The sequence below is a fragment of the Microcaecilia unicolor genome, chromosome 2 (assembly GCF_901765095.1).
Source record: "Microcaecilia unicolor chromosome 2, aMicUni1.1, whole genome shotgun sequence".
Lineage (NCBI taxonomy): Eukaryota > Metazoa > Chordata > Amphibia > Gymnophiona > Siphonopidae > Microcaecilia > Microcaecilia unicolor.
This window is the reverse complement of record NC_044032.1, coordinates 71340069-71356093: the sequence shown is the minus strand read 5'-3', so window position 1 is coordinate 71356093 and position 16025 is coordinate 71340069. Positions and strand designations below refer to the sequence as shown.

Genomic DNA, 16025 nt, shown 5'->3' with positions numbered 1-16025 from the left:
GCACTAATGCTAGAGACACCCATATATTCTATAGGTGTCTGGAATTAGTGCACACTAAAAATGCTGGTGCATCTTAGTAAACAGGGCCCTCAGTGATATCCATTGAACTTAAACCTCGAACAGTCCCCAATAATGGAGATTCAACAGAAATATACAGAGAATTCCTTTAAGAAAATGAAAAGGAAAAGGCTTTGCAGGTGACATTACATTATGCCCAAATTTATAGGGATACCTAATCTAAACAGGAGGGTTTCCACCTATCTGAACATCAAACTTATTATCAAGAAACAATTTCCTGTGCATGGTCATAGAAAATATATCTAACATTCTGAATTTTTACCAAACATTTAGCAGGAAGTAAAAAAAAATCTCCATTATTTTGAAGAATCCGTAGAAGAGCCAAAAAAAAGCCTTATGGTGTTCCTGAGTCTCTTTTCCCATGTCAGGAAAACACCAAGGGCCTTGTTTACTAAGGTGCACTAGTGTTTTTAGCGCATGCTAAAAATTAGCATGCACTAATGCTAGAGACACCCATGGGTGTCTCAAACATTAGCGTGGCTTAGCAAACAGGACCCCAAATCGTTTGACTCTTATGAATGATTTCTAAAGAAAAGTATCAAACTTTTATCAGCTTCAAACACAAAAGAGACCAGAAGCATAGCACGCATCTCCACTAAGTCTTGTGATTTCTCTAAAAAGTCAGTCAAATTTAAACTATCTGGTGAATCCGCCTCTGCCTCTTCAGGAGGTGACACATCAGTCAAATCTCCAGATCTTCTCATTTTGTATGGTAAATAGTATAGCTTATTAATAGGAGGTAGAGAGTACTGGGGTATCTTTAAAATATCCAACAAATACGTTTTAAAAAGTTCTCTTGGTGACGATAATTCTACCTTAGGGAAATTCAAAAACTTAGGGTTACAGGCTCTCATCCGGTTCTCAACTTGCTCCCATTCATACTGAGTGTCCATGATGCTCTTCGTTAATTTAACTTGCAACTCTCCCTGCTCCTTAAGGCTTTTCTAACTCCAACTTTTCCTCAGGTGTCTCCCTCCTAGAAGTGTCAAGAGTCAATAGCCATGCTGTTACCTCTTTAGCAGATTTTTCCATCTGATTCAATCTGTTAATCAGTTTGGTCAGGTCTGCGATTGCCTTCCAGATTAGATGACAAGGTAACCATGAAGTCCTCCGCTACTGCCCCTACCGCAGCCCAGGATATCACACAGTCAGTGGTGGAATGGCCAACAACCGCCTCACCCCACTGTGGTTCATCTGCTAGCTCCGTCTCTGCTCCAGTATCAATTAGACAGTAGACTCCAGTTTCACGCACACCAAAGTCACATCTGGCCGACTCCCCACAACAACACTGATTGTCTCCACTGATCCAGCTGCTCCCTGGAGTCAGAGAACTGCAAGCCGGGGGGGGGGGGGGGGGCGGTTCTGGCTGGCAGACTGAGTGATATGCTGTTGGCATTCACTGTAGCTATGAAGCAGGGAATCCATCCTCCTCTTGCTGGGTCACTACAGAACACTGTATTGATGGTTGGCCTTGCAGAGAAGGAAGGCTTTAAGGCACTTCTCACCTTCCCTCTCCTCGTAGGCATACTACAACAATGAGGTAACACTCCCAAGACAGAGAACAGAGCAACAACCCATTAGACACAGGTGGATATCTGAAATGCTGTTTTAAAGGGTATTAATTTTTGCCAATGGTGTAAAATATTCTGACATATAGAATTAGTTGTGCACTAATAAAAACTGTTAGACTGTGTTTTATTTCATTTATGTCAATAATCAAAGCTTTGTAAATTTATTAAGTGTGGTTATAGCGCGAGAATAAAAAGCTGCTAGGTTTCTTAAGTAAGCTGTTCATCATTTGTCTGATTTGCATTACTTGGCATTCACAGATCACGATCTGTAATCTAAAGAGGTGGCATTTATGTTTCTTCTGAATACAATCTGGATTCACAATTTCCAAAATTGGTTTTGTCATGACAAAAATTCGCTTTCATATGGAGCTTAGCATTTTGCAGAAATTTAAATTGGCGTTAAAAGGATCATAGACCACACATCCAGTCCAGGGATTGAGATTTGTGATCTTTGTGACTTTTTATTATTAATTTTTATATTTTTTTCTTTTTTTCCCCCTGTAAACACAGAACTCCAGCCTGTCTCAGAAAAAGGTTAGTGTGATTGCATTATCTCTGGGGCTGAGAGAGTTTATAATAAAATCTACTCACTGTATTTGGTCTGAGTAGAACTGTGAGAGAGATTATATTGACTGTTTATTATGTATGGATGTGCTCCTGCCTTGTACCATGTAACTCTAATGTACTTCTTTTGTGATATGAAGGTTTAAAAGATGCAATTCTTATTATTTATCATTAATAATTTGACAATGTTATTAAACATCTTTTAATGCTGTAAATGATTTGGGCAATTCAATACGCTAAAAGTAAAGATGTAATGATTCTAATAGTCTAATCTCTACCTCTGTGGTCTACACTATTCGAAAGGAGAAGTATTTATTTACTAATTTATGTCTGTGCTTTCTAATTTAATTGAGTAGTTTATCAATGATTTTGTCAATGTTCCAGCTTTTTGCAGATCATATGTAAAATAAATGTAAGGCTTTAGCTTTGTTACCTGTTTTATCATTAGTCATTTTAACAGTTTTCCAGAAAAGTGAAATCTACTGTTGTGTATGTCTATGTAAATAATGAATGGGGTGATTTTTTTTTTTAATTGAAGTCATATTTCCTGTTCTCTGTGTTATGTCCACTGTACTCACTATCTCTGATGCCTGTATGGTTCCTCTGGTTCACTGATACTCATTATGAGTCAAGAAATAAATTTTTTCAAGAGTCTTCACTGTAGCTCTTCTAAAACAGAATAAACTGTAGTTTGTTTATATTAATGCAGAAGACTGGCAGTATTGGAATACACCTCTTTGAAACTTTACTCATGCTTAACTGGCCTAAGATGATGCTGAGGCTTGAGGATCACTGTCCTCATTCAGTAAGCTGTATTGGCAATGAGATACGCGCACACTGGATTTATGTATTTATTTATTGCATTTATATCCCATATTTTCCCACCTCTTTGCAGGCTCAATGTGGCTTACATTACATCATGAGTAGTGGAAATATATTATAAAATAGACATTTAGTGTTACAGAAGGATCTTGGGCAACATGATAATGATAAACATGATAGTAGTATAACAAGCAGATATTATAAGACAGTTCTAAATATAAGTGGAGGAGTTGTGTATAATCACATGGGTTGATCTTTGTGGTATGCTTTGTTAAAGAGATGAGTCTTCAGTAGTTTGCGGAAGCTCGTTAGTTCGTAGTTCGTTTTTAAGTTGCGCAGCAGTGCGTTCCATGACTGTGTGCTCAGGTAGGTAAAGTTTGACGCGTGCATTAGTTTGTATTTTAGACCTTTGCAGTTAGGGAAGTGCAGATGTCTGTACTGCCCTGATAAGAAGCTGCTCGTCCAGACAGTAATGGCATTAGACTCCCCAGACATGAGCTGCTAACAACCCTTGTAGTAGAAATAGCATCTGGTATCCCTGATACAGAGAGCAGTAACGTGAAGCAATGTAAAGTTACAGCTGTATTATTTTTGCCCATAAAGTGAACAAGTTTGCTCAATGGATTTTCTACAGTAATTGGTTATTTTTCATAATACATTTTTCATTGACTTTGTTTTGAGCTGAATTGTCAGAGACAGCCAAAAGGGCTTTCTTCAAAGGACTGACTGACTGTCCCTGCTATATCAAATTATGAAGAAGCATCTTAAGCCATGCTTTATATATATTTAGAAAGAATATGGGTTGTAGTCTTTAACAACTACCTTATAAAGTGACTCAATTCAAGAAACATACACACTATTTAATTCCTGAGAAAGGCTGCCTTGTGAGCCCTGCATTAATTCAAGTGTGCCCTTCTCCTGGCAAATGATCCTTGAATTATATCCATCATTCCACAATGTGGGAACCTATCTTCAACTAGTTACCGCTATCTATAACTCAACAAGTAACTGTATTCTGGTTATTATATGATACTTCAATTTATTTATCTTACATTAATTACTACTCAGCTAACACACCACATTTTTATTTGAACACCCTACCCTTCACATCCACTCTTCACATCATTTCCATACCCTATACCCATACACCTCTCATTCCATCTACTTTAGTCACACAAACAGGCATGAAGTTTTTTCTAAGATCCGGAATACAGCATATCTCATAAACATATATAATTCAGATGTCAGCATCAGTAGAAGATGCCCAATGTACTCAAACCACGGACCATGGGTGGATGGAGGGGAGGGCAGGGGGAGAGGAGTGTTGCTGGACATGGGTGGATGGAGGGGAGGGCAGGGGGGAGAGAAGGGCTGCTGGTCATGGGTGGATGGAGGGGAGGGCAGGGGGGAGAGGAGGGCTGCTGACATGAGTGGATTGAGAGGAGGGCTGCTGGACATGGGTGGATGGAGGAGGGAAGGGAGAGAAGAAATGCTGGACATAGGTGGATAGAGGGGGGCAGGGGAGAGAAGAGAGTCGGTGGACATGGGTGGATGGAAGGGAGGGCAGGGGAGAGTTGCTGGACATGGATGGATGGAGGGGAGGGCAGGGGGGAGAGGAGGGTTGCTGGACATGGGTGGATGGAGGGGAGGGCTGCTGGACATGGGTGGATGAAGGAGAGGGAAGGGACAAGAAATGCTGGACATGGATGGAGGGGAGGGAAGAGTGAGGAAGGAGATGAGGGAAAAGGAAGAGGAGAAAAACTGCACATGGATGAAGAAAATAGGCAGAAGCTGGATCCACTGGACAGTCAAGTCTGCGGAGGACCCAGCTTTTACTTACGGATGTAGGGCAAGAAATGAAGAAGAAAGGCGGAAAGTAAAGAAATGGAAAGGAAGCCCTGGAAACGGAGTTAAGAGGACAGATAGCAGCAGAATCATATACTGGACCAGCATGATCAGAAAAACAGTCACCAGACAATAATGGTAGAAAAAATCATTTTATTTTTATTTTAGTGTCTGGAATATGTCCAATTTGAGAATTTACAGCTGCTGTCTTATTTTGCACTAGGTATACTGGAGCTGTAACAGCTTACAGAAATTATAATGAAAACAAATCACGTTATTTTTTTCTCCTAGTATAATATTTTCAATGATGTCTGTTTTTATATGCGCCATGGCTGGTATAAAGGGTGTGGCTAATGTGGGTGTGGCTATAATAGGGGTGGAGTCATATGTAGTGACCCCACCCACAATGAGTACCGGCACCTTTTTTTCTACAAAAAAAGCACTGATGGCATGATCATACTCATCATACTTGTTTTAAGGTGGTCACTCCTTCACTTTGGAATCGGCTCTTTGTATATTAACCTTGCTCCTTCCTTTAAAAAAATTCAAGCAAACACTAAAGACCTATTACTTTGTCAAGGAATTTCCATGCGACTAAATTTTGCCTTCTGGGTGGGGGCACCTGGTCCTGACCCTTCCCCCCCCCCCCCCCCCCCCTTCCACTTATACTCCACCATTTTCCATGAGTTGTATTATCCTTTTTTTTTTTTTCCTTTCACCCAGAAGCATAGCCAGATCTCACATTTTGGGTGGGAACATATAGTTTGTATGTGTTCATTGCTGATTTAATCTTGAATTGATAATGAATGTGACTATTGGGCAGACTTGAAGGACCATTCAGGTCTTTATCTGCCATCACTTACTATGTTACTATCCGGCTCATTTTTGAAAGAGATGTCCAAAAAGTGACATAAGTCAGCACGGATGTCCATCAGAAGGACATCCAAATCTCAAGGGGGCGTATCAGGTGCGTGTTCAAGGTGGGACTTGGACGTTCCTAAGATTTGGACATCTTTCATCCATAATGGAACAAAGCAAAAATGTCCAGCACTAAAACTTAGACGTTTTGAGCTAGACCTGTTTTTATTATGAAAAAGACACAAAAAGGTGTACCAGATGACTACTGGAGGGAATCGGGGATGACCTCCCCTTACTCCCCCAGTGGTCACTAACCCCCTCCTACCCCCCAAAAATTATGTTGAAGACCATTACTTGCCAGCCTCAGATATCATACTCAGGTCCATTACAGCAGCATGCAGGTCCCTGGAGTAGTTTAGTGCAGTGCACTTCAGACAGGTGGACCCAGGCCCATGCCCCCACTACCTGTTCACTTGTGCAAGAAACTGTGAGCCCTCCAAAACTCACCAGAAACCCACTGTATCCACATATAGGTGCCCCTTCACCTGCAAGGGCTGTGATAGTGGTGTACAGTTGAGGGTAGTGGGTTTTGGGGGGGCTCACCAGACAAGGTAAGGGAGCAATGGTGAGATGTGTACCTGGAAGCATTTTATGAAGTCCACTGTAGTGCCCCCTAGGGTGCCCTACTGCTGTCCTGGGGTGTCAGGGGGACCAGTCTACTAAAAATGCTGGCTCCTCCTACGTCCCAATGGCTTGATTTTTGGATGTTTTACCCTTGGACTTTTTTTTTTCTTCAAAAATGGCCGAAAAACAAAGACATCCAAATCACAAAATGTCCAAATCGCAGGACATCCATAGTATTTTTGAACGCAAAAGATAGACATCCATCTTTTTCTAAAATGACCTTCTTTCTTGTTCGGAATTTGGACATCTTTGTAAAACATCCAAATTCTGATTTAGATGTTTCTTTCGAAAATGCCTCTCCATGTTATATCACTCACTTCCTTCCCCCCCCCCCCCCCCCAAAAAAAAAACATTACCTGAACAGCTACAGAGGTCCTCTGGAGGCAAGAACAGCGCCCTCTCCTTGTTCCAGCCGGATGCACTGTGCACATGCTGCCATTGCCCTGCCCCCTCATACCTACTCAGTTTTCATGCACGTGTGAAAATTAAGCATGTGCACTACTACTACTACTACTTAACATTTCTAGACTGTACAATTAGGGGGAGGCCAGTGCGATGGCAGCACATACACAGTGCTGCTGGCTAGAGCAAGTAGGAAAGGTAGCCTTTCTTGCTGGAGGACCTCTGCAGTTGGTGGGGCTAGGGAATCTTCATCAGCCATAACAAGGGTGCTAGAATTTTGGGTGGGCCCGAGTCCAAAGTGGGTGGGCCCAGGTCCACTTGTGGCTATGCCACTGCTTTCACCCCTCCCCTTCTTTTATTTCTTAATTGATATCACCAGTCTCGTAAATTATTGAGAATATCATGCAAACTAGGTCATTCATTGTGTCTGGCCTCTTCTAAACCCCCAATTCTTTTGGATTGTAAACTGCTTAAATACTTCAGTTTGAGTGTTAGTATATCAAATAAAGATGAACTGCAATATGAACAGTTATTGTGCAATTACATTAGTGAAGTCAGTTTGATGCCATTTTGTGCTCTGTTACTTACAATGAATATTTTTAGTGGTAACTTAAGTTTGTTTAAGTTTTCCAGGGTAGATTACCTTTAAAATAATTTTTACTAGCTTTACACAACAGTAAACAACCAGTATAAAGGATGCAGTTAAAAACAAAGCCACATCCAGCAAATACTGTTGATACCAAGGCTGCTGAGAGCCATATGGGCGCAGGTGGGCACCTCCACCTGAGAGGATGATGTGTTCCACCCATCTAATGAGCTGTTCCTCTGGCGCAAATGGGTATGACTGGCGAATTTTTTGGAGAGCCTTTGCTGCTGTCTTGTACCTGGGCAAGAGAAAAAACAAAAAGTAACAGCCTCCCCGCTTTCAGCCTACAGTATTTGTTTGACTTAAAGAATATACAAAGAACAGATTGAATCCACTATCAACCAGTTAAGGAATGAACCACTCACTGGAGACAGTAATGGTTTAGGAAATGGCTGTTAGTGCTTATGTAATGTAGCATTCATTAATTCCTAGTTTGGACATCACTGTTACTGAATCAGCCAAATGTTCCATGTCTTATTTTGCATTTCAGTCTCTGTGGAGAAAGATCTTGATGAATCAGGCTAAGGATAACAACTCTGTTCTTCCTCGTCTCTGAAAGGGACTTCTTTAGGCCAGTCTGGTGACCTAATTGTAAGTACTGTGTGCTGTCATAGAGCACCTGTGTTCATTTCCTGAGCCAGGCCTCTGCTCTCAAAGCTGGTCATGATTGTATATGGTGTAGAAAAGTAGTGTAATTGGGGGGGGGGGGGGGGGGGGGATCTCAACCATCACCCAAGTGCCACTTAGTGGCCAGATTTAGGACCTGTGATCCCAGGATGTTCAGCAAGATGCCTGGTGTGTGTGGTCCCTGGCCAAGAAACAATCAGCACAATGAGTAAGGTAAGTAAGCTGGGAGAGGGAACTTAGTTACTGCTGTAAGCTAATGGAGCCCCTTTCCATTGAGCTGAAGTCCAAATGGGGAGAAAAAATTATTATTTCCTTTTTACTAACAATGTAACCTTGATATCAGGAAGGATTTTTGGTATAGTCTTGTGCATTTTATCTCATCTTCCTAGAAAGATAATGTTATCCAATTGCAGATGAATATGCTGAAGCACCTGTATACCAATTTAACTTCCTAATTTTGTGAGAGTCACAGCTTTAAGCAGTGGAACATGCCATTCACCTGAACAGAATCAAGTGTAGTTACAGATTAAAGACCAACAGATTATTAGTATTATAAATTAATAAAGAATTCTGAAGTTTATTTATTTATTTATTTTATTGCATTTGTATCCCACATTTTCCCACCTTTTTGCGGGCTCAGTGTGGCTTACAATACAAGGTAATAGGGGGCCAATGACCTTGAAAGATTTCTTTCTAAGGGCACAGTAGAAATTTTAAAAGGCTAATTCTAGAAATGGATGCCTTGTGCAGGTGAGTGCACTATGTGGTATTTTAGCACATAACTGCAAAGGGGGACGACATCTACATGGGCAGATCATGGGAGAGGCATGAGCAAATTTCCAACATGTGTGACATGAATACTGCAAGTTGTCTGCCGGATTCTATATACAAATTCCATAACAATGCACATAACTTAATTGGCTTAACAAATCAATCAGTGTTAACGGCACTTAACAAGCAATAATGAGCACTAATTGGCAATTAGAATTTACGCGCATAACTCGCTAAGTGTATGCTGTAACTCATTGCGCCTAAATTCTAATGCACACAGGCAAAAGGGGTATGGCTATGGGTGGGGAAATGGGCGTTTCATTAGCATTCTCAAATTTACATGCGTTGTTATAGAATATGGCCCAGTCCACCTAAATCTATGCGCAGGGATTTCCGCCATGTTTTCGTTGGTGTAAATGAATGCATGTAGTTTTAGCCGCTGGTATATCAACTAAGCGTATTCTATATACTACGCCTAAATCTTATAGAATACGCTTAGGTGAAAATGATTTTCATGTGGATTTTCCAGGTGCTATATATAGAATCTCCCCCTGTGTGCTTTGCATGGTGCACTTAGGTGTGCCCACTTACCCTTGCCATTGACCTGGTGTAAATGGTCACACCTAACTTTATGCTTAACTATGTATATAAGCAATAAATTTGCTAATAGGAATACTCCATACACTATCATACAAGTTACTGGCTAACCAAGTCAGTTATTAAAAAAGATGGGTAACAGTTCAGCTCCTGAGGAAGCGTTATGTGAAAGAGGCGCTCTGTTGAGTGAACCTGTGAGAACTTTAAGATAAGTGTCCTAGCTGCTTCATACTTCAGTCAGAAAAGTCGACGCATAGTTGAATTATGAAGATATTTTGAAATTGATATAAAAAGTTAAAAAGCCTTAAAAAAAACTGTGAAAAATAATGCAATAATAAAGAAGTGACTGGGAGGTTTTTTGAGACTAATGAGGAAGCTCACTCGCAGAAATGTTGTCTTTAATTAGAGACAGTATGCTGAGCCTCTGATGACTTCCCCCCCCCCCCCCCCTTCTTTTTTTAATAAAGGACTTGATTATTTAGTAACTTGTATGACAGTTTTTGGAGCACACCTAAATTTAGGCATGCTAATTCAAGTTTATGCCAATATGGTATAATGGCTTCATGGTGCACCGATGTTGTGAGGCGTCCAGTGGCGTACCTAGCTTGGTTGCTGGAGCACAACACCCCCTCCTCCAGACGCATCACCGCCCACTACTGCCTCCCTCCAAGCAGCAAAAGGTTGCACTGAGCAGTCATGCAGCTGTCGACTCTGCTTGTGCCCTGCCCTGGAACAGACATTGACATCAGAGGAGGCAGATGACTGGCAGAGCTGACAGCCTCACACTGCTCAGTGCACCTCCTTACTGCCTACACCCGGGATGGACTGCACTCTTTGCTCTGCCCTGGGTATGCCATTGGCAGCAAGTGATTTATAGTAGTAGTAAGTTACAGAATTGCTGCCTTAGTGTTTTTGTTTTCCTGCAGTTTCCCTGGTTGTTAAAAAGTAACTTAACCCTCCATTGCCCCAGGTACAAATAAGTACCTGTATATAATATGTAAGCCGCATTGAGCCTGCCATGAGTGGGAAAGCGCGGGGTACAAATGTAGCAAAAATAAAAATAATTTGGAGGACTGTTTAATTTGTCATTTTGGGAATGTATTATTCCTTGTGTTTTTTTATATTTTGCTTATATGAATGATTTTTTTTTTTGTCTTGTGATGTGGGCTTAGAAGATGTAAAGTAAAAAGAAGGAAAACTAAGTTAACTTCTGTAGTGGTTGCTTTTCTTTATTGTATATATTGGAATATAACATTTTAAAATCTTAAATAAAACAAAAAAGTCTGTTCTGTGGCTGGCAGCTGGGATATATATATCCTTAACAGTATGGGTAGCTTAACTGTGCAGACCAGATGGGTTATTTAAAAAAAAAATAATTTACACACAGAAGGTCAGATATTTGGGCAACAGCCATGCTAGTATTACTGGCTATTTAGAATTATTACAGGGCTATGTGGTTGAGTGGAAAGATGGGTGCTGGAGGGAAGGGGCTGTTACCTTTTCTCCCTTAAAGATTACACATAAGGTTGTTTATCACTGTGAGGAAAAAAAATCCCTTTCCTCATATGTTTAACTCATTTTTATTGATGAAGAACAGAACGAATACCGTACAAACAGCAGTTATACTAACAGTTCCATCTGCATCATATGCTTTACTATTAACCCCCTCAAAATCCCTTTCCTCATATAATATGGTATTACAGTACACAGAGTTAAGCTATTATGGCAGAGCATCACTATATTTTTAAAGAGACCAAATTAGGAGTTTAACTTTCAAAATTAGGAGCTTAAACCTTTTGAAAACTGACCCATAAATATCTATAACTTTATCTTGCTAGCATAACATTTTAGCTTCATCGGTAGCAATGCCACATTAAAAAATATTTGGGCTACATATTATGAGGGGGGAATAAAATGTTGCTTATAATTTGGGTCTATGTGCAATAGGTCAAATTTATGAGGATGGTGAATTGGATACCTTTGCTACATAAGAGGATTGTCATATTCCAGCTACCCACCATTATGCGTATCTTCAAGTGGCACATTTTATATGAAGCAGGGAGATATGGGCCTAGTTGAACTGCTCACATTCTGGTCTGCTTGAACTGTTAGTGTGAGGCAAAATCTCCTATCGAACATTTAATATCAATTCTTTATAAATTCCTTCAGAGCTGGTATCCTCTGTTGCTGTCTCAGAGCAAGGTGGCAGAGGGACTTAGATTGAACATGTGCTGAAAAATGTTGCATCACTAGTATGGTTGGCTCACTCCTTCCGAAGCCTCTTGGACCAATGCTGGCAACAGTGTGGGGAACGGGATGCCATGTTTCATATTTGGTGTGTGTACCCGAAGACTCACACCTATTGGAGAGTTGTACAATTTCCAATAACCTGGATGGTGGAGGTGAACCCTCATCCACACCCTTGTCACCTCTCATTTAGACTACTGCAATCTGCTTCTTGCTGGCCTCCCACTTAGTCACCTCTCCAGTCGGTTCAAAACTCTGCTGCCCGTCTCGTCTTCCGCCAGGGTCACTTTACTCATACTACCCCTCTCAGGTCGCTTCACTGGCTCCCTATCCGTTTTTGCATCCTGTTTAAACTTCTTCTGCTAACCTATAAATGTATTCACTCTGCTGCTCCTCAGTATCTCTCCACACTCGTCCTTCCCTACTCCTCTTCCCGTGCACTCCGTTCCATGGATAAATCCTTCTTATCTGTTCCCTTCTCCACTACTGCCAACTCCAGACTTCGCTCCTTCTGTCTCACTGCACCCTACGCCTGGAATAAACTTCCTGAGCCCCTACGTCTTGCCCCCATCCTTGACCATCTTTAAATCTAGATTGAAAGCCCACCTCTTTAACATTGCTTTTGACTTGTAACCACTCGCTTCCACCTACCCTCCTCTCCTCTTTCCTCTACACATTAATTGATTTGCTTGCTTTATTTTTTGTCTATTAGATTGTAAGCTCTTTGAGCAGGGACTGTCTTTCTTCTATGTTTGTGCAGCGCTGCGTACGCTTTGTAGTGCTATAAAAATGCTAAATAGTAGTAGTAGTAGGGTGGTCCTCCCTTGGAAGCCAGGAGTATACTTACTGGACGCGAGGTTACCTGTCTTAAACCAGCATAGCGCTTTTTGAGAAAGCAGTGCTTAAATGTGGCCAAGCTTACTTTGCCTTCTTGTTGGAAACGGGTTAACCTGCCACTTGTACATACACAAAATGGAAAAAAAAAAAGACTTACTCAGCTTCACCAACAAGCTACATTTGTACTAGTGTGGCAAACACTTCTAAGGATCTTTGGGGAATAAGAACGGGATTGTATAGTGCAGGGTGGGTTGACTTGGGGCATGTTGATTACCGGTATTCTGGGTGCCATGATCTTTTTGTATATTTTGGTGATCAAGTAGAGTTCTGTATTTCACTTTTATTATTATTATTATTTGTTACATTTATATCCCACATTTTCCCACCTATTTGTAGGCTCAATGTGGCTTACATAGTACCGGAGAGGCGTTACAAATACAAAGTGAGGTTGTGGTAAGATAAAGTTCTTGTGGCACAACCACACTAAGGAATCGTACAGCGGAAGTGTTGTGTTATGTCCATTACGGTATGCCTCTTTAAACAGGTTAGTTTTTAGTGTTGCATTTTTCAGTTGGTTTACATCCTCCTTTTTTTTTTTTTTTTTGTTTGACACAAACTGATGGGTAGTATTGAGTTTTAGAATGAAACTATATAAACAAGTTAAGTGATAGTTGATATTTATGATTATTTTCTATCAGCTATTACCTACTTAGCAATCTGTATTGTAGCTATTGCCTTTGCCAACTTATTTTTTTCAATAAAGATATCACAAAAATAAAAACAAAATGTGTTTAACTTGATGTAAAGCTGGTGACTAGTTATTTGGCCTAACAGACAACGGAGAGGGTCAGACTATACAAACCAAACAATCCAGAAAAAAAGCACAAAGGGCTCTCAAAGAGTGGAACAAGTGTACTTTGATGGTAACGCGACATGGGCCAGGTTTTGGCGTAACAAACACCTGCCTCAGAGGTCAGTTCAAGCGATTGCTTGGTGTTTTACTCTGCTCCAGACTCTTGTTTGCAATGTCTCTGAGCAGATCACTACATATGCCCTTTGATTTGAATATTCATGCACTTTGTGTACCTTGAACTAACCCAAGGCAGACATTTGTTATGCTGAAACACGGCCCATGCCAGTCACTATTAAAGTACACTTGTTCCACTCTTGAGAGCCCTTTGTGCATTGTTGTGGACTGACTAGTTATTTGGCCTAGCAATTTCTTTCCTCTCCTTTGGATTTCCAGCTCAGTTGGGAAGACCTCTATCCACATTTGTTTCCTTAATTTAAATCATTCTATCCTTGTGTGTAGCCCACTCACTGAAGCAATGATCTCTAGCCAGATGCCACAGCTCATATAGAAACATGATGGTAGATAAGTACCAAATGGCTCATTGTCTGCCCTTCCACAGCAACCACATATTCCTCTTACATCCAGTATGAAGCTGGTTGCTAGGTGTACCATTTTGTGATATCTGAGATTACTTGACCCAGTGGCTATGAACACTCCCTCTGCAGCACTGTTGGCTCTGACTAGCTTAAGGAGCAAAGGTCAGGTCAAGAATCAACCTTTCATCTTCAAAATGGAGTGCACAGCACTGCTGAGAACTACCAGGGCCGTCTGGCTAGTCATGTTTAATTGAAAGTAAAACCAGCTCTTTAGCCACGCTCTGAACAGTAGTACACACCTAGCATCTTCTAGGATTTGCCTCATTGCTTTGGCAAATCTGTCCGCTGTAAGCTGGTATGGTGGAAGTGATATTCCTATTTGTTTTGCTTCAATTCGGATCATGTTGTCAGACTGATCTGCAAAAAGAGGAATACCCAAGACAGGAACTCCATGGTAGATCGCTTCCATTAAACTGTTTAGCCCACCATGAGTAACCAGAAGACGAGCTTTCGGATGGCCTGGATGAAAGCAGAAGATAGGTCATGAGAGCATCTGAAATTTCAAGACATTGATTTTTTTTTTTTTTTTAAAGAGCAATTCCACTATAGCGCTCAGTTTCAAAAGAGAAAAACGTCCAAAAGTGGCACAAAGCGGCAGGTGGATGTTTTTCACGGGAAAACGCGTCCTAGTCATGATTTTTTTGAAACTCAAGATTTGAGACTTGTTTTTTCTGCAGTTTTTCTAAATTGCAAGGGAGCATGTTAAGGGTGGGCCCAGAATTTGGACATTTTTCAGGGATAACAGAACAAGATAAAAACGTCTAGGGCAAAATTGGAACCTTTTATCTGTACCTCTTTCAATCATGCTAAGTCACTAAAAAGCAGTGGCGTAGCCAAGGGTGGGCCCAGGCCCATCCACTTTGGGTTCAGGCCCACCTAATAGCAGCATATCTCTAATGTGGCTGGCAGGGATTCCCAAGCCCCACCAGCCGAAAACTCCCAACTGTCCCTCCTGCATACCTTTTAAATAGCAGATCTTTGCCTGCTACAAGCAGCGACTGATACATACTGTTCGCACCGGCCCTGCAGCCTTCCCTCTGATGTATCCCTGCTTATGCAGAAACAGAAAGTTGCATCAGAGGGAAGGCTGTGGGGCCAACATGAGCACTGTGTATTAGTTGCTGCTCGTTGCCAGTGAAAATCTGCTTTTTAAAAGGTATGTGGGGGAGGGGGATGTTTGAGAGACCATATGGCATGCAGGCGAGAGACCAAATTACTTGTGTGACAAGCTGGAGTTCTGCCCACCCATCTTGGGCCCAGGCCCACCCAAAATTGGGTGTCTGGCTACGCCCCTGCTAAAAAGTGCCCTAACTAACCAGCTGACCACTGGAGGAATCAAGGCATGACACTCCCCTTAACCCCCCAGTGGTCACTGCCATCCTCCCACCCTGCAGTGTCAGTACTTACCAGCTGTGACAGCTTCAGATAATATGGCCATTCCTATCAGAGCTGCAGGCTGGTCCCAGGCAGGGCCGGTCTTAGCAATTGCAGGGCCCTGTGCAGACCAGTTCAGTGGGACCCCCTACCCCACCCCTCTGTGCTCCCCCTGCCTGCACCCACCACCATAAGCCAAAATTTATCAAAGTTTAAAAGGAGGTTTAGAGCTCTTGGAACCCCACCTCACCCCGTACCTTGATGTGCATCCACCACATTTCAGTAGAAAGTGGCAGACAGCGGCAGCGATTTTTATATCCCGACAGCTGACGAGCCCAGAGCCTCCTTGCTGCTGCATCCTGCCCTTGCAGAAGCAGGAAGAGACATCAAAAGAGGGCGGGACACAACAGCAAGGAGGCTCTGGGCTCGGCAGCTGACGGGATATGAAAATAGCTGCCACAGCCTGATGCTCTGTACTGCAATGTAGATGCACATTAGGGTACAGAGCAGGGAGTTGTTACGAGACAGGAGGACAGATGTGCCAGAGATGCAGGGCCCCTAGGAGTGTGGGGCCCTGTGCGGCCGCCCCTGCCTAAGACCAGCCCTGGTCCCAGGACTATGCTAGTGGTCAGTGCAGTTGATTGTAGAGAAAA

General features: G+C 41.9%; 1 protein-coding gene across 2 annotated transcripts in view; it reads right to left on the bottom strand.

The window, feature by feature from the left end:
• Nucleotides 1-6762: 6762 nt before the first annotated feature.
• UGT3A2 (UDP glycosyltransferase family 3 member A2) overlaps nt 6763-16025 on the bottom strand; it is a 47484-nt gene continuing 38221 nt past the window's right edge. Inside the window, exons 6-8 of one of the 2 annotated variants that reach the window (XR_003940976.1) lie at nt 14238-14457; nt 6957-7708; nt 6763-6920 (exon numbers count right to left, since the gene is read on the bottom strand). Coding sequence is in view for 1 of the 2 variants with exons in the window: in XM_030193036.1 (XP_030048896.1) it covers nt 7435-7708; nt 14238-14457 (494 nt within the window). In the remaining variant the exon portion in view is untranslated. Of the gene's footprint in view, nt 7709-14237; nt 14458-16025 lie in introns of both variants that reach the window. The other variant, XM_030193036.1, reaches the window with a different exon arrangement.